Source organism: Syngnathus acus, chromosome 8, assembly GCF_901709675.1.
Source record: "Syngnathus acus chromosome 8, fSynAcu1.2, whole genome shotgun sequence".
Taxonomy (NCBI): Eukaryota; Metazoa; Chordata; class Actinopteri; order Syngnathiformes; family Syngnathidae; genus Syngnathus; species Syngnathus acus.
The window spans coordinates 4,608,194-4,634,846 of record NC_051093.1 but is presented as its reverse complement, the minus strand read 5'-3'; the positions used below and the strand labels follow the sequence as shown (position 1 = coordinate 4,634,846).

At 45.5% G+C, this 26,653-nt stretch overlaps 3 protein-coding genes and 2 long non-coding RNA genes across 10 annotated transcripts; 2 read left to right on the top strand and 3 right to left on the bottom strand.

The window, feature by feature from the left end:
- The first annotated feature begins 40 nt into the window (after positions 1-40).
- On the top strand, positions 41-17,067 carry LOC119125833 (dynamin-2-like). Of its 6 annotated transcripts, XM_037256732.1 has the most exons (22): positions 41-532; positions 4,796-4,869; positions 5,059-5,208; positions 5,306-5,509; positions 5,587-5,685; positions 5,754-5,914; positions 6,001-6,143; positions 6,218-6,353; positions 6,622-6,689; positions 7,149-7,287; positions 8,693-8,779; positions 8,938-9,008; positions 9,646-9,697; positions 10,424-10,435; positions 10,592-10,624; positions 12,221-12,331; positions 13,895-14,004; positions 14,069-14,180; positions 14,253-14,417; positions 14,511-14,734; positions 14,847-15,113; positions 15,238-17,067. In XM_037256732.1, the coding sequence occupies exons 1-22, from the start codon at positions 372-374 to the stop codon at positions 15,308-15,310; spliced, it is 2,652 nt and encodes an 883-aa protein (XP_037112627.1). In that variant the 5' UTR covers positions 41-371; the 3' UTR covers positions 15,311-17,067. The 6 variants fall into 6 exon arrangements, with proteins under 6 accessions (XP_037112627.1, XP_037112628.1, XP_037112629.1 ...); XM_037256733.1 differs by lacking the exon at positions 10,424-10,435; XM_037256734.1 differs by lacking the exon at positions 10,592-10,624.
- LOC119125935 lies at positions 1,070-3,914 on the bottom strand. Its single transcript, XR_005098541.1, has 2 exons — positions 3,581-3,914; positions 1,070-1,264 (listed from the first exon to the last, which is right to left on the bottom strand). It is a non-coding gene; the product is annotated as an uncharacterized LOC119125935 (long non-coding RNA).
- Positions 12,112-13,033, bottom strand: LOC119125930. Its single transcript, XR_005098537.1, has 2 exons — positions 12,845-13,033; positions 12,112-12,531 (listed from the first exon to the last, which is right to left on the bottom strand). It is a non-coding gene; the product is annotated as an uncharacterized LOC119125930 (long non-coding RNA).
- Positions 17,068-21,466: 4,399 nt separating the features above from the next.
- On the bottom strand, positions 21,467-23,396 carry LOC119125911 (transmembrane emp24 domain-containing protein 5-like). Its single transcript, XM_037256887.1, has 4 exons — positions 23,077-23,396; positions 22,280-22,377; positions 21,997-22,183; positions 21,467-21,820 (listed from the first exon to the last, which is right to left on the bottom strand). The coding sequence occupies exons 1-4, from the start codon at positions 23,242-23,244 to the stop codon at positions 21,620-21,622; spliced, it is 654 nt and encodes a 217-aa protein (XP_037112782.1). The 5' UTR covers positions 23,245-23,396; the 3' UTR covers positions 21,467-21,619.
- An 891-nt stretch (positions 23,397-24,287) lies between these two features.
- On the top strand, positions 24,288-26,474 carry tnfsf14 (TNF superfamily member 14). The gene is made up of 5 exons (XM_037256885.1): positions 24,288-24,518; positions 24,959-24,992; positions 25,276-25,344; positions 25,569-25,637; positions 25,715-26,474. Exons 1-5 carry the CDS (start codon positions 24,324-24,326, stop codon positions 26,095-26,097), a joined length of 750 nt encoding a protein of 249 aa, XP_037112780.1. The 5' UTR covers positions 24,288-24,323; the 3' UTR covers positions 26,098-26,474.
- Positions 26,475-26,653: the final 179 nt, after the last annotated feature.

Sequence of the window (26,653 nt, the reverse complement as noted above, 5' to 3'; positions counted from 1 at the left end):
GTTGGCATGAAAGAGGCGGGGCTTAACATGCCGGTGAAGATCGGATGTAGTTTCCGCTGACCGGATAATGTTTGTGTAGTAGTGGAAGTTTTGTTTTTCGAGTTCTCCGTTCACTTCGATTTATTGAACGTTTTGGCAATGTCCTCCGGAAAAGGCAAGATATTAGCCGTGTGATTTACACACCGGGAAGAGCACAAATGTTTGTTTATTAAACACTCAAGGGAAGTAAAATTCTAAGGTCTTTGAAGTAGAATTGACACCGTATTCCGGTGAGCACCTTATAGCTAACGGAGTCGAGCTAGTCGACGCGGCTAACTTTAGCCTCCGCTTTTTTGCGTTGTGCGGAGGAGCTCTTCTGAGCCAACGAAGCCATGGGGAACCGGGGCATGGAAGACCTCATTCCCCTCATCAACAAGCTTCAGGACGCCTTCAGCTCCATCGGGCAAAGTTGCAATTTGGACCTTCCGCAGATTGCCGTGGTCGGAGGGCAGAGTGCCGGGAAAAGCTCCGTTTTGGAGAATTTCGTGGGCAGGTAAACTCACCTTGGTGTAAATAATTACTTGTTGGTGTTGAATCGAGGTGATTGAGCGGTTTGCTGGTCCGTTCGGTGCTTAAACGTACCCAATAAAGGCACGTCCCATACAGTGAAGCTAATATTTCATGCTAACTCCTACAGGCTGTCGTAAACCTTTTTGGTGAAAGAGTGCCCATTCAGCAACTTCAAAATATCAACATTGATAATATCGATGTATATTTTCCTCTTGACTCCGCCTGAATGCTGTTTCATCCAGAAAGCAAGGTCTAATGTCTTCCGTATATTCGCAACTGTGATGTTGCGATCAATTTAATTAATTGCCACACCCGTACCATTGACGCTTTCATATCTGTTTGTGTGTTTTATACTGAGTCATAGCAGCATACTTTGTTCTCTCTTGAGTCAATTTAATATCGAGCTGCCTTTCCTTTGCAGAATGTGTAGTATTTCAGCAGCACTTACTGCAATTGCCTTGTACAATAGCTCTCTTTCAACATTTCTGCTCTAAAAATGGAGACAGCGGCTAGACACAACTTCCTTGTGCATCTTCCGCTTTTATTGCTTTTTGGGCATTTCAGAGACCACAATCGCTGTCCATTCTCATTGGAGTTCGTCCTGGCCTCTCCCACCTCTGCAGTGAATAAGAACTGCCTGCAGGTAAAAGACTAATAAACAAGCTTGCTCTCGACCTGCTTGTTGAGCAGGTTTTCACTGCGGTTGAAGCCAAACCTGCGTTATGGAAGACACAAAAACAGAGTTCGGAATTAGATAGACATTGGGTGAGAGAGCCTGTCGTAACATGCTCGCCGATTTGAATGCACATGCAGGCTGGTCTGTTTCTGTTTTTTTGTATAGTGAGACATTTGACACTTATCAGATACTGACTGACAGTCAGAGACCTCCGTTTCAGTGCCCGCTGGCAACCTTTGAAAATGTGCTCGTGACTTTTACAGTCTTTATGCAACCCGCTCAGTAATGATGTGACAAAGGTGCAAGGTGCACATGGAGGCAAGGTGTCCAAGGAATTCTGTAAGAATGGGTGTGTTCTTGTGTGGTGACTCACAGTTGAGGGATCCAAATACAGTATAGCTGCCATGGGTTTTCCCTTGTTGAGGCTGGTGAAAAATAAATGTATCCTTCCCTTTCTCCATTCATCATTCAGCACACAAATTGTCTGATGCTGGCTTCTCCCACAGCTGTTTTCCAGGTGTGCTGTCTGTCATAAGTTTAAATGATGGGCAGGTTTTATACGGTTGCCTGCGTCACTAAAATTATCGGAGCAATGCATTTCTAACACAGTAATGTTTGTTTGATTTCCAATAAAACTTTCAATTCCATCTCTTCAAATTCTAATTTGGGCGTTTAGTGCCTCCACAAATGTTCCATGGGGAACAAAACCGTCAACGCTACCTAAATTGTTTCCACCAATTTATTTACCCTCTGCCAACAGTCCTTGCAATCCATTAGTGAATCAACACGGTTTGTCGTCTTTGTTAATCAAGCGCTAAGAATTAGGACCCGACTGATAAATCAGCCGGCTAATTTAATCAGCCAATATGGGTGGTTTTAAAATTGGTGAAAATAGGCTGCTTGATTTATGTATTTTTGCAGGCTTTTCATCCGTCATTCATTTTTAACACATTAAAACAAGACAAAGATAACGTAACTGCCAACTGATTTTCCTGTAATGCATATTTTGATTGTTGAAAGATAAGGGGCCAAGAATGTCACACCTCGCCTAATGTCATCCTTAGGCTTTACACATAGTCAAAAATCAACAAAGCATCAAAAGCTTCAAAGGATTACTGCTATTCTATGAATTTGTCAACATATCATAGCTATTCTTTTACACAAGAACAGATTGCTTCAGTGGGGGGGGGGGGGGGGGGGGCTTTTAGTATTTAACCCAGTCTGCTCGGGTTCTATTGAGTTGGCTGGCGCTGATGCGTTGATGGGATCTGGGCCCACGTTCCCGGCGAGTGTGTCACAGGTGAGCAGAGCACATTGGATGCTTAGCCAGACACGAGATAATCAAATCTCTTCCGCCTTGTGGATTTGTGAATGCTGCTCTTTGTTAACAAGGACGAGATGTCATCTTGAGTTTCCTTCTCTAGGCCAATATGAACCCTGACACATATAATAAATACAATACATTCTAAAGCACCTTTTCAGCGTCCGCTCGAGCTTGTCTTCGCCAATGATTCATTTAATGAGGTTCAAAGTACACTAAACCATTTGACGTCAAACATTGCCCTTTCTGGGAAGCTGGTTCACTTCTGATTTGTTTGGATGCCTTCTTCCTTGATGATGATTCTACTTGTCCCACGGTGGAGGAAGGGCAACTTATCTCAACACCACCAGCCGTCGTATTTGCTGCTATCGGCCTTATCTCGGATGTTGTGAATGAGATGCTGCTGCGTTGCTGTAGTGCCATTATAAAGCTATTAGTCCACTCAGCTATCAAGACAACTGTAGCCGTCTGTCTTTACAAAGATAATGACATTTACCCACCCCAAGAGAGTATGATGCAAGAGGGCCGCCATCTTCTCTCACTATCCTCCTCTCCATCTTTCTCCAGAGAGAGATTCGCACGCCGACGCTCGGCCCGACCCATCCATAATGTATGAAACGATACACAATCTGCTCAGCCTCGTCTATCATTTACAGCCCATCAATAATGGAATCCGGTTCTTTTGCCATCCCTTTCAATAGGCCGTCGCTATGAAAGCACCTCTCTTTGTGAAGACAATTCAGCCAATGGCTCTTTTATGGATGCCCCGTGGAACGTTTCAACAGTTTGATCCATTTGCTCGCTCGCTGATGGCGATGCTTAACTGAACCACCATTGAGTCGCTCTTTTTTTTGTGGCAGACCGCTGCGCTCTCGCTCGAGTTCGCGTCCGTTAGTTTCAACAGCATCGCTTTCTCTCTCTGGTTCACCATTTCCACAATTCCCCACCGTCTGCTGCTCCCACAAATCATGTTCCTCATTATGCGCATGACACAGCACTGGCGGCTTTGTGCTGATGTAAGAGTCATCTCGAACCGTCCCCGTTGCGTCCTGCTGCCCTTTTACACAGACCACAGGACTTTTCTTCTAGCCCTGGCGCTGACTCACCGCTTCCACGATGAAGTCAGCAAGCGCCGCCATGGTCCGCCAGAGCGTGCGATCCAGCAGACATAAGGAAAACGTCCCAGGGCGGGAGCGGCTTATTACCCCCAGATGTTGAACGCTGAGAGGAGGGGGGGGGGGGTGACGTTGGCTTCGCTGTTAAACAGTAGTCGTCACGAGCCGTAATCATCCAGCCTATAGGTGTTCTCACCCATTCGCACGCCATGTTGCACTGACAGCTTTTGTTCGTTTGAGTTGCCGTCATCGATTGTCGCCGAGGAGGCATTACTGTGGCTGAAAGCACTTGTATTGACACAGGGTGGCTTCGCACAAAAGCTTCTTTGAAGCCATTAACCCCGCTTGTTCCTTAAACTTCAACAATGGCTACCGTTGTTCACGCTCAAGAGCCATAAAGGCTAATAGCGCTTTAAAACATCATGTACTTTATATACATCTATTTATAAGCAAGGGAAACATCACAGTATTGCTAAGTAGAAAAACAATGAATGAATACAAAAAGAAGATAACTGGTTTCATAAAGTATAATTAAGCCACCATTGGTGTGTTGTGCGTCTTATAGTGGTGTGTCCTCGTGAGTGATGTCAGGAACTTTGTGTGTGTGTGTGTGTGTGACTTTGGCTTGAGTATGGTTTAAGTGTACTACACTTAAGTGTGCTCGCCTAGAATCCAACGGAAGAGCATTTTTGAAAACATCTTAAAAAGAACGCTCAGTTTAATGGATGTTGATATTGAATCTCTTGAGTGTCGAGCCTATTGTTATAAAATCACAGTCTGTCATGAGTCTCGAGGTTTGCAAATTAAACACGAGCTGAAATGTCGAATTCCTCACCGGTACAATGTGCGGAACTCTCGGGTATTTGATTTTCCTCACAGCAGTGGGAGTGAGCTGAGCGAGCATAAATGCTTCGCCTCGGTCTTTAATGATGAGACAAAATGACTTTGTCACATCGGGCGCAAGGTGTGAAATCCACCCCCGAGCCTGTCACCCTTCACCAAGAGTGACGTCGTGCTGTGAGAGCGCTGCAGATAAAATGGCCTTGTTCTTTTGTCTGCCGGCTCTCTTACCCAACATGTTTTCACGTCGGCTGTTTTGTTGAACTCGCCCCGTCTCTCTGTGTGTCACCCAAGGGACTTTCTTCCGCGAGGATCTGGCATCGTTACACGCAGACCTCTCATCTTGCAACTGGTCAACAATAAAGCAGGTGAGTGCGTCGCGCTGTATGTTTTTTATTCCGGCAACCTCAGGTCTGCATCATCGCCGGGATGCAATGTGGCTCCTCTGTGCCGCCGTGCCGGAGGCTAGGCTCTGTCATCTGCCATCACGCCGCCTTAATTTAATATTCCCTCGTCTCCCTTTTGTCCTTTCCCCGTCCTCCAACCTCCGTGCGTAGAATATGCCGAGTTCCTGCACTGCAAGTCCAAGAAGTTTGTGGACTTTGACGAGGTACGTGCGGAAATCGAAGCGGAGACCGACAGGATAACGGGCTCTAACAAAGGCATCTCCAATATCCCAATCAACTTGAGGGTCTTCTCGCCACATGGTAATAAACTGAAATCACATGCATGCTTTTTACTTTTCACCCATGGACTCTGATCATAGTTTATCTTATCCTCAAAAAATCTTTGCCCTCCTGACAGTTTTGAACCTGACACTGATCGACCTTCCGGGAATGACCAAAGTTGCCGTGGGAGACCAGCCGATAGACATCGAGCATCAAATCAGAGACATGCTCCTGCAGTTCATCACCAAGGACAGCTGTCTGATCCTGGCCGTCACGCCCGCCAACACCGACTTGGCCAACTCGGACGCCCTCAAGATCGCCAAGGAGGTGGACCCGCAAGGTAAGCGTGTTGTGTAGGAATTGTTCTTGGTTTGCGTCTGCACGTCAGTTTTGTAAATTACGTGAAATGGCTGGCAGGTTTGCGCACCATCGGCGTCATCACAAAACTGGACCTGATGGACGAAGGGACGGATGCAAAAGATATCCTTGAAAATAAACTTTTGCCCCTGCGAAGAGGTAAGGACTTTGAAGGGGAGCACATTGGCGGTTGTTGGTTCTAAAGTGAGTCGTGTGTGTCCGCTCAGGCTACATCGGTGTGGTGAACCGTAGTCAGAAAGACATTGACGGTAAGAAGGACATTCGTGCTGCTCTGGCGGCAGAGAGGAAGTTCTTCCTGTCCCACCCTTCTTATAGACACATAGCGGAGCGAATGGGCACACCGCATCTTCAAAAGGCTCTCAATCAGGTTTGCTTCCGCATCTCCATTAAAATAAAAAAAAGTCACGCTTGGTGTGTGCTTAAACAAAGTCCCCCACCGTTTCCCGCCTGCAGCAATTGACCAATCACATTAGGGACACACTTCCTGGTCTGCGCAGCAAGCTACAGAGTCAGATGCTGTCCTTGGAAAAGGAGGTGGAAGAGTACAAGAACTTCCGTCCAGATGACCCTACACGCAAGACCAAGGCTTTGTTGCAGTGAGTGCACTTCAAACGTACAACACGCCGCCCGCAAGACAATTCTTAGTCCTCTTCCTCCTTCTGCTCCACAGGATGGTGCAGCAGTTTGGTGTGGACTTTGAGAAGTGCATCGAAGGCTCCGGAGATCAGGTGGACACCAACGAACTGTCAGGCGGCGCCAAGATCAACCGCCTCTTCCATGAACGCTTCCCGTTTGAGCTGGTCAAGGTCAGTCGTGTTGCACATAAACATTGAGAGACCCAATGCACAAATGACTTGTGAGACATGTTGCGTAATACCCGATAACTCTCTTTGTTCCTCCATTTGTGTCAGTGTTTTTTTAAATGTTGTTTTTCAGTAATGTCAAACAATCTAAAATCCTGTAGAAAGCCTTACTTGCTAATGTTGTCGTTCAAAGCCAGGTGACCCATTACTTTTGTACGTTGATGCACTTTGGACCAGTTACTGTATTTATCTTTGTTCCTAATCTTCACAGATTGTCTTTGATGAAAAGGAGCTGCGTCGGGAAATCAGTCACGCAATCAAGAACGTTCATGGCGTCAGGCAAGTGGAGCGCAACAGTTGACCGTTCTCGCCGTTTACGTTCATTTGCTCGATTTTAACACTTAGTGTCTGTCATCCGTGGTTTTTAAATCAAGCAGGGATGAATTTCCGGTTCTCGAGAATTACACTTGCTGTATTGAAATCGTCTTCTCACTGCAAGTCTGCCAGCTGCTTTTCTGCGCTGAGGAATTCCGTTCTTGTTTTGTGTTCCGTTTTGTCGACATTAGTCACGCCGTATCTTAATTTCATCTTCATCATCCAGTTTGTGTTTGAGGGCTTTTTTTCATCATTACATGATCTGTTGTCAATGTCCGTGTTTTATTAGCTCTCAGATGTCAGTCATTATTTTTTTTTTTGGTCTGCTCAACCATTCGTGTGCATGTCGGTCAAAGGTCCACACGTGTTAACTGTCCCGTGTGTCTGCGTCCGCTTGTGTCCTGTCTCTCTATCCATCCTCAGAACGGGGCTGTTCACTCCAGACCTGGCGTTCGAGGTCATCGTGAAAAAGCAGATCGTTAAGCTGAAAACACCCTGTCTCAAATGTATCGATCTGGTCATTCAGGAGCTCATCAACACAGTCAGGCAGTGCACCAACAAGGTACTGCGCCCGTCCAGCATCTCCCGAGACGGCAGGGCGAGCGCGGGCCGCTCTGCGTCCAAGCGGCGCTGTCGTGTTGTGGAGTGTTGTGACGGGTGACGTGTGGTCAGGTTCCCGGATGTTTCAGGGCCTGTCTGAGCATCTGGGTTCTTTCCTGGACAAGCCGCAGGTCGTACAGCTCAGAAAAAGTCATGCTCTGGAACTGTTAATTCGGCCCTTCTGTTGGCGTCGGTCCAAAAAGTGGGAAAACCTTTGGCTTGTCCGCCGCTTGCCTTTTTTTTTTTCCTTTCTCGTCGACAACTAGAATCGACTAACTGAATGCAGATCCTGTTTTTTCCTTCCCTGTCTCTTTTTTTCCCCCTTCCTCTTTCTCCATCTGACACACAACAAATTACACCCTTCTAACCTTGCGCCAACCCCCCACCCCAGAACGGGGCTCTTCACCCCCGACCTGGCTTTCGAGGCGATTGTCAAAAAGCTGATCCTCAAACTCAAAGAGCCCAGCCTCAAATGCGTGGACCTGGTGGTGTCCGAGCTCACCGACCTGGCCATGAAGTGTGCCGTGAAGGTAACCGTGGGACACGCCCGCTGGGTGACTGGCATGGAAATAGAAGCCATCCCCTTCATTGAAGTCCGCTTCCCACCTTTACCTCCCCTGCAGCCATTTGTGTCCCCGTTTCGTCAAGATTTTAAACGCAACTTAAAATTTCCCACTTCCATGAAGTCGTCTGTAGATCATCGAAATGTCGTTTTCACACCGCCTCCGCATTGCTTGCTCCCATTTGCCTCCATGTCCAAATTTCAAACTGGCCCGCCCGGCTACGCTTCCCCACTGAGCCGCATTGGCAGACTGACATTCAGATGGACTTGGAGGGATCTGGGGAGGACTGGATATGACTGTAATGGGCCCTGAAGGCGCTGTGAGCCGAGTTGCCATAGCAACCGTGCTCCCCTGCCCCCTTGTGGACGGAGGAGAACCCTCCATGACATCCCACCTGTGCTTTTCCCCCCCCCCCCCCCCACATTCTGTCACTTTCCCTTCTCATCCAGCTTTTCACACGCATGCCCTCAGCCAGATATGACTATTTTGAAATGGAAAATCTCTTTTTGGGTATCTCAAGCTCCAATTTTTCGAAACGTAATCGTTTCGTCTGGCTGATGGTAAAAGTCGTATGTCTTTGTTCGAAGAGATGGCTGCTATATACTGTGTGTGTTTTCTAAAACGCGTGGCCCTGAAATGGCACTTGACTGTCTCCTTCCCTTTTCTTTGTTCTCATCTTTATTATTCTCACTTCTCACACCTGTCCTCTTTCGATTGGTAAGTGGTGCTAGGTTTAAACTCGCATGTCTACACCAGTGGGTTTTTTTGTGGGTCAAGCACTGCATCAGCTGTCTTGTTTTTCAGCTCAATTCCTACCCGAGGCTGCGAGAGGAGACCGAGAGGATTGTGACCACTCACATCCGAGAAAGGGAAGGAAAGAGCAAAGATCAGGTGAGCTGGGTGATGAGCGCTCTGAAATTGATGCTGAGTCGGAATAGTTTTAGGACATGTCTCATGCGTTCACCGTGACAAATTGACAGCGCGTCTCTCGTCATCATGTTTAATTGTGACCTCGCTGTCCTAATTGTGATTTTCTGCTTCAAATGAAGGTTCTGCTACTGATTGACATTGAGCTGTCCTACATCAACACCAACCACGAGGACTTCATTGGCTTTGCTAAGTATGGACATCCAGCTTTTCCCTCCACCCTACCCCTCCCCTCCCCGCCTTACCTACAGCTTGTTTTCAGTGGCTCAGTACAGACATTGCGTTCCTTATTAAATGCTCGTCCTACTTCAAAAAAAAAGATGCCCCGTAATCATAATCAAACCATACGTCAAATCTGTCAACTTTTGCATTCAAAAAGTTGCAAATACTAAGCTGCTTGGAAGCTGCAATGCATCCGTGCCTGCACATGCTCGGTGTGACGGTAGCCCGTCTGCTCGCTGTGAGTGTGTGTGCATTTTGTGGCACCTGACGAAGAGAGTCGGAGTGTGCGTTCGGTGCCTCGCGCCTGCATGGCGAGTAGATTCTTCCGTGTAACACGGCAGAGCTCGACTGGAGCTCTTTAACGGTTCTTATGACATCACTTTCAGTCTTGACTACAGAAGGCTTGATGATGGTAGCCCCCCAGGGTTCGGCAACAACAGGTGGGATGTAGGCCTGTGTGTATGGTGCGTGCGTGCGTGTGTGTGAGAGAGATTTCTTCTCATGATTTGGAGCGTTCGCCAAACAATATGGGAGTTACTTCAATGTGTACTTTAGAAGCTCTTTGTCTCGTCGTCTGTGCTGATGGTCTCGTCTTTGTGTGACGACAGTGCGCAGCAGAGGAACACAGCAGTCAACAAGAAACGAGCCGTTCCCAACCAGGTACGTTCCACCAGCCGCCGCTGGCCTTTTCACCATTGTCAAATTTAATCTCTCCTGATGGATGCGTCCCATTCGCAAGCCTATTTATTGTCTGTAGCGCCGGTTTCGGCCGCGGCTTTTCATCTGCCGTGACCTACGTAGCTGCTAATCAGAGCAACCTTGTGTGTGCGGACTAATATGTGCACATTTGTGTGACTTAAAACCACAGTTGTTAAACTAAAAGGTTGACATCAAGTCAGCCCCCCCCCCCCCGGACCCCGTCTTCGTGCTTTGCTGCAGCCCCTCACTTTTTTCTTTTTTTAAAAGAAACCTTGCAACTACGTTTGCATGTGAGTGTATGAGCATGTTCTTCAACTGCTATGAAGCATTTAAGGCCCTAAGTGTAACTTTTGTTGTTATGCTGCAATAACTTGGCTCCATTTAACTATGCGCTGTCTTATGTATCAAAATTGAGAGCGTGCATGAAGCTGGCGCATGTCACCTGCGCTATAAACGATAACCAAATTTTGGTTGAGCTGAAGTCATTTCTAATTGCATGTAACTCTCTGGCTCTGTCTCTCCCTTGTCTCCTTTCCTCCATCCTTCTCTCCTTCTCCCCTCCAATTTCTACTTCCTCTTCCTCTCCTCCTTTGCACCCTTGCCTGCTTCCTCACTTCTTCTGACTGGTTTTATGCTACCCCCCCTTCCACCCTTTTTTCCTTTAATTCCCCTTCCCTATTACCACAGGGTGAAATTCTGGTAAGTACCTGCTGATATAATTCACACCTTGCCAGGCAAGGCAGCAGAGGTAAGGCCGGGCAGCAGAACCAGGGCGGCCGCATCCAGGTCAAACTCGGGAGACGAGCGAAAATCATTGCTCTCGCCCTACTGAGTTGTTGCACCACCCCTCTACAGCTGGGCGCTTTTGGCGAGCTCCTGGAGGAGAAGGTACAGAAGACTGATTGCAGTCCTCCCAGTGCTGTGCAGTTACCAGTAATTTGGAACTGCCTGTGCAATCACTGTGAATTTTTTGATAACAAGACAATAATTGTCTGCCATTCTCTCCACACCACTAACATTGAAAGCCAAATGATGCACACCTGGTGCGTGCCGCCACCGTTCAGAGATGACGCCGGTTCTCGTTGTCTTCAGGCTCTCGCCTCTGCTGCCACCTCGTACTCGGCGGACCCGAAAGTCTGCGTCTTGGTCTCATCCAGGATTTTATTGGGGGTGGTCGGGGCGTCCAATCAACAACATACTTTTGTCGTGACTCATCCATGCATGTCAACTTAACAAATAATCGAAAATAAATTAACAATGTCATATTCACTTAGTATAAAAAAACACTCCTGAACTTAACATTTGACCATAGGTGGGACTTTCAGAAGAAAAATTGTGCAATATATCAGAATAGTTTGTTTCAAAATGTTTATTTGGAGTTTGAAAACAATAAGAAAAACAACACTAACAAATTGATTGAGCTTTTTTTATTGCAATCATACAGTCCAAAAAAACTCACCACATGAAAAATTCATACATCACCTCCTGAAACGGAATGAACTGCCGGTCTGAAAAGGAGTAGGGCACAGTTTAAATGTATGATGACAATATGAATGCTAGCAAAAACGATAACGCAACAATATATGGTAGTCGTGTATATGCTGCGAATGATCATTTAATACAAAGTCCCTCACATTTCCAGAAAAATAGTTGAATGAAATACTCAAATATGACACTAATTATTAACATTGTACCAAAATATTGATATTTAGTCTCAACTTCCATCTCCCATCAACTAACTGTGTATAAACAAAAGCATCTGAGCAGCGATGCCCCCCCTTCGCTTCTCATTTGCGTCGCCGCATCCTTCAGCGGCTCCTGCCGAGAAACAATTTGGAAGTTCTGAGAAAGTTATTTTTGCTGGCAAGGCAGGCTTGCCGCTGGAAGGAACTCTTAATGTGCCGCGCTTTCCCGTCCGTGTTTACGTTGGCGTCTACAAGCTAGCAACTTACTTTTTCTTCCAAGTAGTCAGACACCTTTTTTTTTTTTAATTGCATCCATTCACACTTCAACTAATCGGAAGTCACGTGATCTCTTCTCCAGCTTCATCTGTGATTTTAGTTCAGTGAATAAAATCTACACTCTGCTCCTCCTTCTCTAAGCCAAAATGAACGCCGCTAACACGCCGCCCTCTTGTGTAAAAGCTGACACTCACACACTTGAGTCGCCTCTTGATCCGCCTGAGCAACATCTGCTTCTGTTTGGGGCCTTTTCTGTGGCATCACGACGGACTAATGGTGCTGATTGCAGTCATCGTTTTGCATGACGTAACCCATGAAAACCATCTCGTATGTCACATCCATTCTCCCTAAATCATAACATAGTTGTCATATAAAGAGGTGACTGTGTTTCATTTAGGATTGAAAACAACTAAGGTAAGTTGGTAAGTTTTTATTCACAATGTCATCGGGTCATTTTGACAATTGATAAAGCTGTTTTACGCGATTCTAACAACTTCTTCCCACCCTGCCATCTTTTGATCAGGTGATCAGGAAAGGCTGGTTGACCCTCCACATTAGTATAATGAAGGGAGGCTCCAAGGAGTTCTGGTTCGTCCTCACCGCAGAATCCCTGTCCTGGTATAAAGACGAGGAGGTGAGCGTCGTTTGCCTTCATCCCGCTGGTCGGCTAACCGTGCGTGCGTGTGTCCCGGCCCAGCCTAACCAATGTGCAGACTACTGTTCAGCTGAAGCCGGATGAACAGGTAGTCTGAACACTGGGCAGGCGGGGGGGTGCGGAGGCCTCCGATGGGGGGGAAGGACCCCGAGGTCAGCGTGGCCGTCGGTCGCTCGTTACTTGGGACAGAGTACACAGAGATTAAACATTACCTCGAGGGTCACATACATGTTCCAGCTCACACTCCTTTTCACGTCTTCAAAAGTCGATTTACATTTTTTTTTTTTTAATGGCTACAGTGCGTGCATGAAATTACCTCTGCTTTGAGACTTTTGAGGACGTGCACGGTCACCACATAAGCTTGTCATTTTGCATTCAAGTCCATGCACTAAAGGCCCTTACTTCACTTCATAAATCATACATTTTATATCAAATGCAGCATCACGTCGAAGTAGGGTCATGAAAAAACAAGGCTGTAAAAGCGCCACTCACCACTTTGTTCTTCGCAGAGGCCTCGTTCCCATCCAGTAAACTAAAAGAAGTAGACCCCGGCTGAACACGTTGCACTTTCTAACGCTGGCCGCCACCAAGACAGAGAGAGAGAGAGAAAGAGAGAGAGAGGCGACGCGAGTGGGGAGGATGGTGGAGGCAAACTGACGTGGCAGGCGGGCTGAAGTGTTCCAGCCGGGATCTGACTTTGGAATTTGCAGGAAATCGTACTGGGTTACGGGGGGCGTGGGGGTTGCCATAGTGTGCGTGTGTGTGTGTACGCGCTGGCGTGTGGCCTTACTGTTTGGACTGTGGGTCCAAAATCGTTGTCAGGGTCAGTTTGTCTACATTCGGCCAACGTGTATCATGCACGTATACGTTTTTTGTTTTGTTTTACACTTTGTGTGTGTCGTGTTGGGTGACGTAACGATTGGGCTCACGCCACCCTTTGCAGATATAAATGCTTCCAGATGTTTCTCCTCACCAGTGAAAACTGGCACCGCATCCTCCCCCTCCATGCTGCTCCTTCACGCTCTTTTTCCTCCTCCCCCACCCACCGCATTCCCTGATCCTCCTTTTTACACCAATTTGATGGTCTATTACGCAAAATAAAATAATTAAAAAAGTATGTTCTATCACATAAACAGTTTTTTGAAAAATATAATCATAGGTCAAATGATCGCTAATTATATTCCATACAGGACGCTGACATGTCTCATGGCCTTTTTTCTTGCTACGAATACCCGAAGGAGACAATCACACGGTCGCAAATTTTCTCTATCGGTGACTACATCGTGTAACAACTACAATGTACCCGCTTCAAACGGATGTTGCATTCTTTTAGTTCACCACTAGATGGCGCTAAATTCCACCCTTTAAAGTCCACCCTATGCCTCAATACTTGTCAGTGGCACCACCTGTTATATATTTTTCTCCCCTTCAGTAAAAGACACGGCGTCCATTTGAGAAAATCCGGCAGTATCGTTTTTCCTCTGTCAAATTCAAATGAATGGATTCTAATGTTTGATGTTCCCTCTTTGCTCCCCTTGTCAGGAAAAAGAGAAGAAGTACATGCTGCCCTTGGATAATCTGAAGCTCAGAGACGTGGAGAAAGGCTTCATGTCCACCAAGCACATCTTTGCAATCTTCAACACAGAACAGAGGTCCGCTTGCACTTTTATCGGCACCTTTTTTGGAGTCGTGCTAATATTGCGTTTGTGTGCGCAGGAATGTGTACAAGGATTTACGGCAAATCGAGTTGGCCTGCGACTCTCAGGAGGATGTGGACAGCTGGAAAGCCTCCTTCCTCAGGGCCGGAGTTTACCCGGAGAAGGACCAGGTCAGAGCAATTCAATAACATGACAAAGAAACATCCACAATTGGAAGTCTTGCTAAAGAGATGCCTCCCCAGACGGAGAACGAGGAGGCGGTGCCGGCGGACACGTTCTCCATGGACCCTCAGCTGGAGCGCCAGGTGGAAACCATCCGCAACCTGGTGGATTCCTACATAGGCATCATCAACAAGTCCATCCGGGACCTGGTGCCCAAGACCATCATGCACCTCATGATCAACAGTGTGCGTTGAGGAAGCTCAATTTTGTACATCCCGAGTTGTGTGTGCCAGTATTAGGATGATGTTGACGCATTCTGTTGATTGCTTCTCCCGCAGGCGAAAGAATTCATCCACTCGGAGCTGCTGGCTTACCTCTACTCGTCGGCCGACCAGAACAGCCTCATGGAGGAGTCGGCCGACCAGGCGCAGCGTAGGGACGAAATGCTGCGCATGTACCACGCCCTCAAGGAGGCGTTGCACATCATTGGTGACATCACCACCAGCACAATCACCACCCCGGTGCCACCGCCTGTAAATAACACCTGGATACAAGAAGCCAGGTGAGACGCTGCACTGTGCAGCAACTGGCTTGTTACTGATGGCTGTGAATTAAATTAATGGAATTTAAATTGACATGAATGTAATTACAACCAATGAGCGTTCTCCTCCCAGCCCAACCGCTCAGCACAGGCCGCCCCCGTCGGCAGCCCTGCCCCCTGGCCGCCCGCCAGCCGTCCGGGGTCCGACGCCCGGACCACCCGTGAACCCTTCCCCGGTTTTCGGCGCCGCTCCGCTCAATCCATCATCCGGCTTTGGCGCCCCTCCCATCCCCTCTCGCCCCGGCCCGGCGTCTGCAGCCTTCAACAGCCTCCAGGACCCCTTCAGCGCACCCCCGCTGATCCCCTCTCGGCCAGCACGTATCCCACCCGGCGTTCCCAGGTATGATGAACGTAACATGCCCCGCCCAAATTCTGTCTCGCTCCCTTTCTGTCTCTCTGACTTCTGTCTCTGTCGGGATGTTTTGGTTTCACTGCGTGTTCTCTATCTTCTCTCCACACTGCAGTCGAAGACCCCCTGGTGCTCCCTCTCACCGGCCCACCATTATCCGCCCTGCCGAGCCTTCCCTGCTAGACTAGACCCCGTGGGCTGAACCCACCCTAATTCTCTTCTGTGGGTCTGTGTTTTTGTGATGGGGCGGGGAGGTGATTTATGATCTATGCGTAGGATGCATTTTCAGTCTCATCCTGCCTGTTGCTCATGAGTCCCTTTAACTACCTGCTCAACCAATCAATGAGCTCAATCTGTTCAGACAACTTTTGAAAGGAATGCGTTAACTTTCACAACACGACTTTCTATTGTTGAATTTAAATAAAGAATGACAATGAATGGTGAGGAAATTAGAAAGTCACCATGGTTAGTATTTTACACTTTCTGCCTTACAGCACTGCTTTGAGATATGAGTGACCTGACTTTGCAGTGAACTCAATTGACAAACAATTCTTCCAAAAAAGAGATTTCTATCAGTTTTTTGTTTGTTTTATAATTCCACTGTTTTATAATTCCACTATTTGAATCACCAGTGGTCATGGAACAAATTGAACCTGTATCTCAAGCACTACTGTACTACAATGCCCCCAAACCTTTGTACCAATCACGTGACACTTGACAGTCGTATATTTAAACAAACATTGCGTTCAATAACATGGACACACATGCAGAGCAAGTAGCCAAACCGCCTTAACCAATTCACTACAATTCTAAAGAAGTATGTCTGTCTTTTTTTCCTACCAAGAGTAAAACGTCGGCTGAATGTAGCTTTCGGTCCCTGAGCGGCCGTGTGCACGCACTTCCTCCCCGCCATCCATCGTGCTTTTTGACTCTGTAGCCGCTTCTATGCATTCAAATTCTTGTAAATAGACAGAGCGGGAGGTAGCACATGTATAGCTGATTGAGTCAACATGCTTTAGATTTCAAACAGGAGAGCGGGAAGCATTAACGGCTGCCTGTGTGTCATGTGACTAACTTTTATTTATAACCTGTCCTGTTTTGGTTGTCTGTGGATGAGGAGCCTTGATTGTTTGTTTGTTTGCTTGCTTGCTTTAATTCGGGGTTTCCCAAACCTGTTTGAGTCCTTCCATTGTGTATTAGCATATACTGTACATAATAAACTACTAATAAAGAACTCAAGGAAGCTGACTGAAGAACACATGAAACAACAGTTTTTGTACTTCACAATTGAATTGTCGAGCCGCTTAAACGGAAGCGTTTGGGAAGCCCTGCTTGCCTTTATTGAATGAGATGATCATCAATTGTGGGGCTTCTTGTGTTCAATGGTGGTGGTGGTTGTTTTTGTGTTTTAAAGGCATAGTTTGTCCATGGAACCTCTCTTTTAAATGACAAAAACTGGCCTTAAGTGATGTCAAGAATGGATTTGCTTGTCACCAACCACTCCTTAAACCTTTTTACACAAAGTACCACCTAAAAGAAACAATGTACATGGCGCTTAAAGTGCCACCATCAGGACCAAAAGTAAAACAATACCAGAGTAAGTCAAATGGTTTTCATCAAAAACTTATCTAGACTGTCTGTGTATGTGTCTGTCCATCTAGCTGTCTGTGTGTCTGCTTGTGTGTTTGTGTGTGTCTGTGTCTGACTTTCTGTCTCTGTCCGCCTGTTTGTCTAGCTGTCTGTCTGTCCATCTATTAATCAAGATGATGTAATGTGTGAGAGATTAACATTGGCTGATTGTTGTCAAAACAGGCGTCCCGCTCCACGACGGAATCAGTGGTGACCTTGACAGTCCTTGGGCCAAAATGAAAAAGGATGCTACAAATAAATAACTGTTCCAATGGTGCCAATAAAACATATATTGCCAATAAATAATACAACAGAACTTTTTATTTTCGTCTTGTGAATGCCTACATCGACTGCAGTAATCTAGTGAATGTAAAAGGAAGTACATCCCTGTTCAAATACCAGATTTTTTAACTATTCACTTAGTTCCCTTCTTTACATAAATACTGCAGAAATCACTCATCTTGGGACGTTCACGGACACTCCACACACCGCCGTTTTCAGGTGTACCTAATAACAGGCCACTTCATTAGGGAAAAATCATGGTCAAAGCTGAACTGAAAGTGAAAAGTGCCACACCCACCCTCACCCCCACCTCCTGATTGGCTGGTTGATCTGTGACGTCACATGGACATTCCATAAGGTACACTGCCATTTTCAGGTGTACCTAATAACAGGCCATTACATTAGGGAAAAATCATGGCCAAAGCTGAACTGAAAGTGAAAAGTGCCACACCCGCCCTCACCCCCACCTCCTGATTGGCTATTTGCTCTGTGACGTCACTCGGACACGCCATTAGGTACACCGCCATTTTGAAGTGTATCTAATAACAGGCCACTTTATTAGGGAAATATCATGGTCAAAGGTCACAGGTGTCAAGCTCTAGTCCTCGGGGCCGCGTTCCAACATGTTTTCCAAGATTTCCTCGTTAAGTGCACCTGCGTGAAAAGTTTTAGCTCCTGCAGAACGTGAAGGTGGCTAAAACTTTTCACGCAGGTGCACTTAACGAGGGTAATTTGGAAAACATATTGGAACGCGGCCCCTCGAGGACTGGAGGTCGACACCCCTGGTTTAAGTGAAAAGTGCCACACCCGCCCTCACCCCCACTTTCTGATTGGCTGGTTGATCTGTGACATCACTCGGACACGCCATTAGGTGTACCTAATAACAGGCCACTTTATTAGGGAAATATCATGGTCAAAGGTCACAGGTGTCAAGTTCTTGTCCTCGGGGCCGCGTTCCAACATGTTTTCCAAGATTCCCTCGTTAAGTGCACCTGCGTGAAAAGTTTTAGCTCCTGCAGAACGTGAAGGTGGCTAAAACTTTTCACGCAGGTGCACTTAACGAGGGTAATTTGGAAAACATATTGGAACGCGGCCCCTCGAGGACTGGAGGTCGACACCCCTGGTTTAAGTGAAAAGTGCCACACCCGCCCTCACCCCCACTTTCTGATTGGCTGGTTGATCTGTGACATCACTCGGACACGCCATTAGGTACACCGCCATTTTCAGGTGTACCTAATAACAGGCCACTTTATTAGGGAAATATCATGGTCAAAGGTCACAGGTGTCAAGTTCTAGTCCTCGGGGCCGCGTTCCAACATGTTTTCCAAGATTCCCTCGTTAAGTGCACCTGCGTGAAAAGTTTTAGCTCCTGCAGAACGTGAAGGTGGCTAAAACCTTTCACGCAGGTGCACTTAACGAGGGTAATTTGGAAAACATATTGGAACGCGGCCCCTCGAGGACTGGAGGTCGACACCCCTGGTTTAAGTGAAAAGTGCCACACCCGCCCTCACCCCCACTTTCTGATTGGCTGGTTGATCTGTGACATCACTCGGACACGCCATTAGGTACACCGCCATTTTTAGGTGTACCTAATAACAGGCCACTGTATTAGGGAAATATCATGGTCAAAGGTCACAGGTGTCAAGCTCTAGTCCTCGGGGCCGCGTTCCAACATGTTTTCCAAGATTCCCTCGTTAAGTGCACCTGCGTGAAAAGTTTTAGCTCCTGCAGAACGTGAAAGTGGCTAAAACTTTTCACGCAGGTGCACTTAACGAGGGTAATTTGGAAAACATATTGGAACGCGGCCCCTCGAGGACTGGAGGTCGACACCCCTGGTTTAAGTGAAAAGTGCCACACCCGCCCTCACCCCCACTTTCTGATTGGCTGGTTGATCTGGGACATCACTCGGACACTCCATTAGGTACACAGCCATTTTCAGGTGTACCTAATATCTGGCCAGTTCATTAGGGAAAAATCATGGCCAAAGCTTAACTGAAAGTGAAAAGTGCCACACCCGCCCTCACCCCCACTTTCTGATTGGCTGTTTGACCTGTGACGTCACAGACACTCCATTAGGTACACCGCCATTTTCAGGTGTACCTAATATCTGGCCAGTTCATTAGGGAAAAATCATGGCCAAAGCTTAACTGAAAGTGAAAAGTGCCACACCCGCCCTCACCCCCACTTTCTGATTGGCTGTTTGACCTGTGACGTCACACAGACACTCCATTAGGGACACCGCCATTTTCAGGTGTACCTAATAACAGGCTACTTCATTAGGGAAAAATCATGGCCAAAGCTTAACTGAATGCGAAAAGTGCCACACCCGCCCTCACCCCCACTTTCTGATTGGCTGTTTGATCTGTGACGTCACACAGACACTCCATTAGGTACACCGCCATTTTCATGTGTACCTAATAACAGGCCACTTCATTAGGGAAGAATCATGGCCAAAGCTTAACTGAAAGTGAAAAGTGCCACATCCCGCCCTCACCCCCACCTCCTGATTGGCTGGTTGAGCTGTGCCGTCACACGGACACTCCATTAGGTACACCACCATTTAACTATGCATTTTTTTTGTACGTGTCAAGAATGTGTATTTGACTACTTGCTCTTTATTTTGGGTGACACCAACACATATTATACAACGTAAAACACATACATATTGTCATATAAAGCAGTTAACCAAATGTCAGATTTTTGTTTTAATGCCCAAAAAAATAAAAACAAGGAATAAAACACCAGACAAGTTTTAACATGTTTATTAAAATAATAAATAAAAAACCGAAAATAAAAGTAAATTTCAAACCAGCAATCTAATGTGAAATTGCAGTAGATATATTGGATAACACTATTTAGGCGTGTATATGCATACACGTTATTTAAAAACTACTATAAGTGTTATAAAATAAAGATTACCCAAAGAGACGCATAATCTCCCCGCTGTTGCATAACAGCGCACCCTTTCATGCAATAAAGTTAGTCGTTAGCTTGGAGAAAACGAGCACAAAAGAAATTGTGTTTCAGTGTGTGGTTCTTTCTTTCCTTGGCAAATCGTTTATGTACATTCTGGCTCACGGTCATTCACTGAATTGTTCACGCAAGGAGCCGCAACACGTTCTCTGACTAATCCGTTGATGCACGGTAAGGCAGTTCACTCATTGACTAGTTCCCTCACTGATCCGTTCTCGCAATGAACGGGAAATAGAAATCACTGACTCGTTCACTCACAGATCCGTTCAGTTGGAAGTAATTCATTCACTCTCGTTCACTAAAAAGATTTCTTTTGAACGAATCGTTCACTCACGAGCCAACACTACTTTCACTGACTGATCCGTTGATGCACGGGAAGGCAGTTCACTCGTTGACTCGTCCGCGAACAAGAAAGTCAGGACTCATTCCCTAACTGATCCGTTCTCGCGATGAACTGGAAATGCAAATCACTCACTCGTTCACTCACAGATCAGTGAACGGGAAATGCAAATCACGACTCGATCGTGAAGAGGAAGTTACGTCATTTTCTTCTTCGTTTTGTTTTACGGCGAGGTGGCACCAGCTTCAATGGACATTACCGGCACCTACTGGTTGAAGTCATATGAACTGGAAAAAGAACGAATCACTTTAGGAAGTGATTCGTTCACTCTCGTTCACAGAAAGGATTTGTTCCTTTGAACGAATCGTTCACTCACGAGCCAACACAAATTTCCCGTTCACGAACGAGTCAGTGACGCAACTTCCCGTTCACGACCGGTGTAGGTGTTGTATTATAGAAAGAAATGTGTTAATTACCCGAGCCAATTATTATTATATATAATGGGGGGGGGGGGGGGGGGAGTTGTATTGTTTGATGTGTATGGCCCGTTCCAAGTGACACAAGTTTCAAACTTACTTTTAACAGTAACTTTTCTTCACTAATACTGAAGAAAAATGCGATCATTTTAATTTTGTGGTGGCAGTGGCTCAATCCAGAGGGTTGCCAGATCAAACCCAACCCTGTCCGAGTCAGGTGATGTTTGATAAACTCAAATCTTGTGTCACTGTTAACTTTATTTGTTCCCTTCTGCTCACTAATACTGGGTTGTTCAGAAACAGGAGGGTCGGCAGCTCGAACCTTGGGCAAGACACTTCGCACACCTTGCCTCAGGGATTACAGATGAATAATAGCCCCTGTGTATACACTGTCCCTGTCAAATAAACAAAAATTAAATCAAAAAAAAAAAATCAATCACAAAAATGTGGCAATTAAACAGGGGTGTGTAGACTTAATACACAGTATTACAACTTCTTATGGTCCTTTGGTTTAATTTTTCTCATTTTCCTACAATTGTGACTTTTCTCAAAAGATTACTATTCATCCATTTTCTGCTCTGCTTATCTTGAGTTTTGTGCTCGTATATTGGTGTAGGAAGGTGAATCTGAGACAAAAAAGTGGATGATGAATTCATTGAATTGGTTTACTTTTTGAAATAATCAAAGATGGATTTAAGATACAAGCAGCGAGGAGAACCAATTCACCTTGTAAGTGAAGGCGCGAGTGTACAAACGTTAGACTGTGCCGAAGCTGCCCACTGGCCGCGGGGGGCGTTCTAGCTAGGGAAGAGCGACTCAAGCGCGCGCACCTGAGAGACGCCCACAACCATGATCACCACCACACAGAAGAAGGACCAGAAGCTGACTCTCCACAGATTGTTGTCCTGCAGGCGCTGGTCCCTGGTGTCGAAGGTCCTGAGCATGAGCTGGATCACGCGGCCCCTCTGGATTTTCTGGTGTAAGACGTCGATACGGGTCTGTGGGACACCACAACGTCATGACTTACGCCATCTCTCTCTAGTGGTCAACCAAGTTCTAGCATGTAAAAATGAAATAACTTGAAGTACATTTGATAACGTTCTACTGCGACTTGTACATTGTTGTGCAGTTTTCCAGTGTGCCAAAGCTTTCTCTTTCCAAGTGTGTTTGTCACCTTGAAGTCTTGCAGCCTGTATTCCATAGTTTCAGTGTCAGCGATCTCCTTCAGAAGCTCTTCGTCGTCTTCGTCCATGTCATTGGGATCGCTGATGAGCAACGTGAAGAACAACAGCTTCTCCTTCATCTTGCTGAAAACGTTGTCGAAGCACAGCTGGTAATCGCCTTCATCAGTGTCCTGCAGCCTACAAAAAAAAAAGTGTCATTGTGACAGACAATTCATACATACGTACATACATACATACATACAAACGTACAGACAGACAAACAGACAAAGGTACTTGTGGAGGCCGCGACTTTTTCTGTTGTCCTCAAACAATCGGCGGCCACTGGGTGAGAACATAGTGAAGATCACATCCATATTTGGCTGGCCAATTACCTGAAAGATGCACGCATGCATGAACATTAAAATATGGATTTTTGTAGGACATTCTTGCTGAAAGAATTCATTCATCCAGAAAATGCATTCCGTAGTCATTAAGTGGCATCAATGTTGTTCCAAGTGTAGCTCAACTTGTTTTTCGATCCTCAAGTACCACTGATGATGGGCATGACGTGGCTTGGCTCGCTTTCCAGAGCACCTGTAAAACCCCTACTCTTCCTTTCAACAATGCCCCATACAAAGATACTAAAAACACATGGTAATTAAAAGTGAGGGAAGCTGACGGAAGTGTAGTCCAAACAACCACGCCTTTCTACAGCAACAATACAAAACATTTAAGTTGAGCAACAAATCGACTGACTTTTGAAATCAAACTTTCCCAAACACTTTTCCTGTGGCAAGGTCAAGAAAGTTTGACTTCACGTGACGTTTATTTTCAGCGACTAATGAAATGTGAAAACGTTTCATTTGAATGTTACTACTGCATCATAATGATCATTAAAATGCAATACTTCATTTTATTATTGTAATTTCTTTGTCCCGCCCCCCTCTAAAATCACACCCTGAAATCACAGCGGCTCAACCAAGACCACACTGTCCCATTACTTTTGTCCACACAGCATCTATTCAAGTATTCTTTGACTAATTGAAGTAAAGCTCACATAAAGTTACGACAAGTAAGACGAGGTACTGTACTTGGTATTCAAACTCGAGCATGTTGTCCTTGCCTACGGGTTGAAAGAAGCACTCCTTGCTGCCCGCCGGTAACAAGAAGGTAAATTCCATGTCTCGACTGGACTCGAAAGACAAAACCTGGGCCACGTATGCGGCCAGATAGGCCGCCAAAGCCAACCAACACGCCATGGTCCCAATCGCTGTGTGAGCGCAGGGACGAGAGTTGCCAGCAAAGCGGCTCCTGTCAGAACCTGCTCGGCCGGCTCGGCTCGGCTCCAGTCTTTCGAGTTTGTTGGCCTGCGGCTAATTGATGAGCGTCTGCCAGCCGGCAGCACCAGATTGTCTGGATGCCCGCACGAGTATTAGAGGAAACTGATAAGCTTGGAAACGTTAAATCAAACAATGACACCTCGCTACATGACACAATGGAAGCTAACCGGATAAAGAAGGTGGTTAGAAAAAGTTGACACAAGCCTGTTCAAATGCCAGATTAAGATGAAAATAAATATTTTCAAAATCTTTCTCCAGTTGAAAAGTTGGGTTTCAAACTATGATTGATGTTTCAAATCACGGGTTTGTTTTTCAAACTAAGGTCAGAGTTTCAACATATGATTAGTGTTTCAAATTAGGGTTTTCTCAATTCAAACATATGCACATTGGTGTCAAACTCAAGGCTTGGGGTCAAACACGGCCCACCACATCATTTTATGAGGCCAGCGAGGACAAATTGACTTCATGTGTGAATAATAAAATTACAAATTGTGTTCGCTTTTGAAAAATAGATCAATTACTAGCAATTTTTATTACCATTCATCTTTTTAAAATATTTGAATAATTTTTACTCGTCTCAGATTTCAAAACTAGTTTACTGTATGTAATACAAGGCATTGACAGTCATGATGGTCCTCCAAAGGAAACGATGAATTCAATGCGGCCTACCACAAAAGTGAGTTTGACACCCCTGTTAACGTAGCCGAGCAAATGTGTGAAAGAAAACAGTTCTTAAAGATGAAATGCAAACGCATAGTATTTAAAAGTTACAAATATAACTGACACGGGTCACCACTATAACCTTAAAAATAGTTTGAACATTCAATTCAGTAACTGTCTGCAGCTATCAAGTTGTCACCTTGTACGTAATCAAACCTAAAGTACTGCCGCTACATTGTACGCGTTACTGGGGTAACCACAAAGAAGCCCACCCATCTACTCATTTTCTCACCTCTCAACCATCGAACTATTCGACTCAGTTTTGCTCCTGCATAGACATGAGGCACCGACCGTCTGTGTACTTTGTGGACAGCCAAACCGGCGCCCCTCCGCTACCGCCCCGAGCGGGCCGGAACCGGCGGTGCAGCAGCCTGGCCCAGACGCTCCTTTTTGTGCTGGTGAGTGTGGCTCTGACCGGGCTCGTCGTGGAAGCGCTGCTCATCTTCTACCTGCATTCAAATCAGTTAGTAGGGGTAAGTATTTTTTTTTGTTAGGATTTAGATTTTAATTTAAGAAAAATTACATTCTATTTTCACTGTGACCATGTATTAAATTTCTTTTTAACGACATTAATTTTTATTCCAAATGATTGACATTAAATTTGTAAATAATATCTTGTGGAGTGGCAGCCATTTTGACTCGAGTTACTCCACCTGATTCCAACTCTTGAAAGGTTACAATGTTCAGTTGGTTTGGTGTCATGGCCAGTTATATTATAACGAGTGAACATAAAAGATTAAAAAGAGTGAGCATTTCCTGTCAGGGTCTTGAGGTTGCTCGTCAATGGCAAAAGACAAACTGTACACAGAGGCGAATGTGGCAAAAGGAAGTGGTCACGTTCTTCTTTTCTCACACAAGCATCTCTTAAGGGTTTGACATGTCTCATGGAAATCTATTTGACTTTGCATTGCAGGCACCGTCAATGTCATTCTCCAAGTTGACTGAAGGTAAGCAAAATGTCAGCAAACACATAAGCTGTATATAAAACGTCTGCATAACAGCCATGTCAGGAAAAGCCTTCCAGAACAGTTACAAAAGGGTGTGCACACTTGTGCAACAACATTTTAACAATAGAGAAGTACAGGTTATACGTTAATGGTGGACTTCTTTTCCTCCTTATAGATTTATCTTGGTCTGGTTTTCATATCACAAATATGGTTTTTTAAACAGGGGTGTGTAGACTTTTTATATCTGTAAACGATGTCACTGGTTTTCCTCCTCCCTCGACAGAAAAAAGTGCATTTCCTCACACTTCCACTCGTCATACCCCTACTCCCAAACCACTCGCACGCCAGATCGGTGAGTCCAACAAGTGCTACGACATTATGGGAGGGTGTGCACAATTGTGCAACGGATTATAAGTGTACAAATTACATTCGATTTTTTTTTTTTTTTTTTAAAAAAAGAGATTTGATTTCATTTTTTAAAAGTCACAAATACCTTACATTCAAACAGGGGTGTGTAGACTTTTTTTTCTTTTACCACTGTAAATAATATTCCTCTTTTTCTTCCTCCCCCACCAGAAAAAAATGCATCTCGATATACTTGCAAACCTTGTTTCCCTCTTTCCAAACCAGTGGCACGCCTGATGGGTGAGTCTGACAAGTGCGACTCTTTTATTTAGCTAAATGTGGGATATTGGGACAGTGTCGATGTGAATTACCCTCAGGTGGCAAAGATGTGGTTCACGGCAAAGGCTTCGTAGGCTGGAGCCTCATTTCGGACCACCTCCTCCGCGGCATGGACTACAAGGACGGGAGTCTGCTGATCCGTCGGGAAGGTTTCTACTTTGTCTACTGCAAATTGTCCTTTCACAGCCACGGCGTCTTCCACCACATCGTCAAGATGCGCACTCGCCGGCATTCCGCTGGCCCCGTTGTCCTCCTTCAGGCCAGGAAACATTCCTCCTCAGACGGCAACATCAGCAATTCTTTCCTCGGCGGGGTTTTCCATCTGCACAAAGATGACGCCCTGTTTGTCAAAGTCAGCGACACCTCGAAAATAGTGCAGGTTATTGCCTACGAGAGCATCTTTGGTGCATTTATGATATAATTGATGTCAAATTAAGCTTATTTATAGCCATTTCAGATGCTGTCACTCAAAATGTTGTGACTTGTTAATATTGATTTGACGCCACCTTGTGGCATTTTAATGCAATTTTAATTCGCAGCCCATCAGAGATTAAATCAATACTCTTGATTTTGAACAACACCTACATGACCAAGTTACCTTATTTTGAATTGGTAATGTAGATATTGTGCAGTAGGCAGTAATATCCAGCAGAGGGTGCTGTTTACCCTTGTTAATCCCAAACGGGTGTCTAAGCAAGAAATGTATAATATAAATATGCTTCAAACTAGACGAGATTTTTTGTTTTGTTTTGAGTGCATTTGTTTGTGCAAGCCTCAGTCATATTTGAAAGTTTTCAGGAAAGAAAAACAAATACCAAGCAAATTGGGAATTTGTTGATTTTATGTTAGTAAAAATGACATGAGTAATTGTTAGTAGGCTTTTCATATTATTTAAGGGATTATTGTTGCAAAAGCTTTTCATTTGAAAGTTGAAGTTTGACAAGATTCAGCGACAATGGAAAGTAGACAGGAATGAC

Coding starts and splice junctions, on each gene's coding strand:
- LOC119125833 (XM_037256732.1), top strand. CDS start 372: ATGGGGAACCGGGGCATGGAAGACCTCATTCCCCTCATCAACAAGCTT. Junction 6,354..6,621: donor TCCCGTTTGAGCTGGTCAAG/GTCAGTCGTGTT, acceptor TAATCTTCACAG/ATTGTCTTTGATGAAAAGGA. Junction 10,625..12,220: donor GCGAGCTCCTGGAGGAGAAG/GTACAGAAGACT, acceptor TCTTTTGATCAG/GTGATCAGGAAAGGCTGGTT.
- LOC119125911 (XM_037256887.1), bottom strand. CDS start 23,244: ATGGCGTGTTGGTTGGCTTTGGCGGCCTATCTGGCCGCATACGTGGCC. Junction 22,378..23,076: donor TGCTCGAGTTTGAATACCAA/GTACAGTACCTC, acceptor TGCATCTTTCAG/GTAATTGGCCAGCCAAATAT. Junction 21,821..21,996: donor ACAGGCTGCAAGACTTCAAG/GTGACAAACACA, acceptor GGTGTCCCACAG/ACCCGTATCGACGTCTTACA.
- tnfsf14 (XM_037256885.1), top strand. CDS start 24,324: ATGAGGCACCGACCGTCTGTGTACTTTGTGGACAGCCAAACCGGCGCC. Junction 24,519..24,958: donor ATTCAAATCAGTTAGTAGGG/GTAAGTATTTTT, acceptor TTTGCATTGCAG/GCACCGTCAATGTCATTCTC. Junction 25,345..25,568: donor ACCACTCGCACGCCAGATCG/GTGAGTCCAACA, acceptor CTCCCCCACCAG/AAAAAAATGCATCTCGATAT.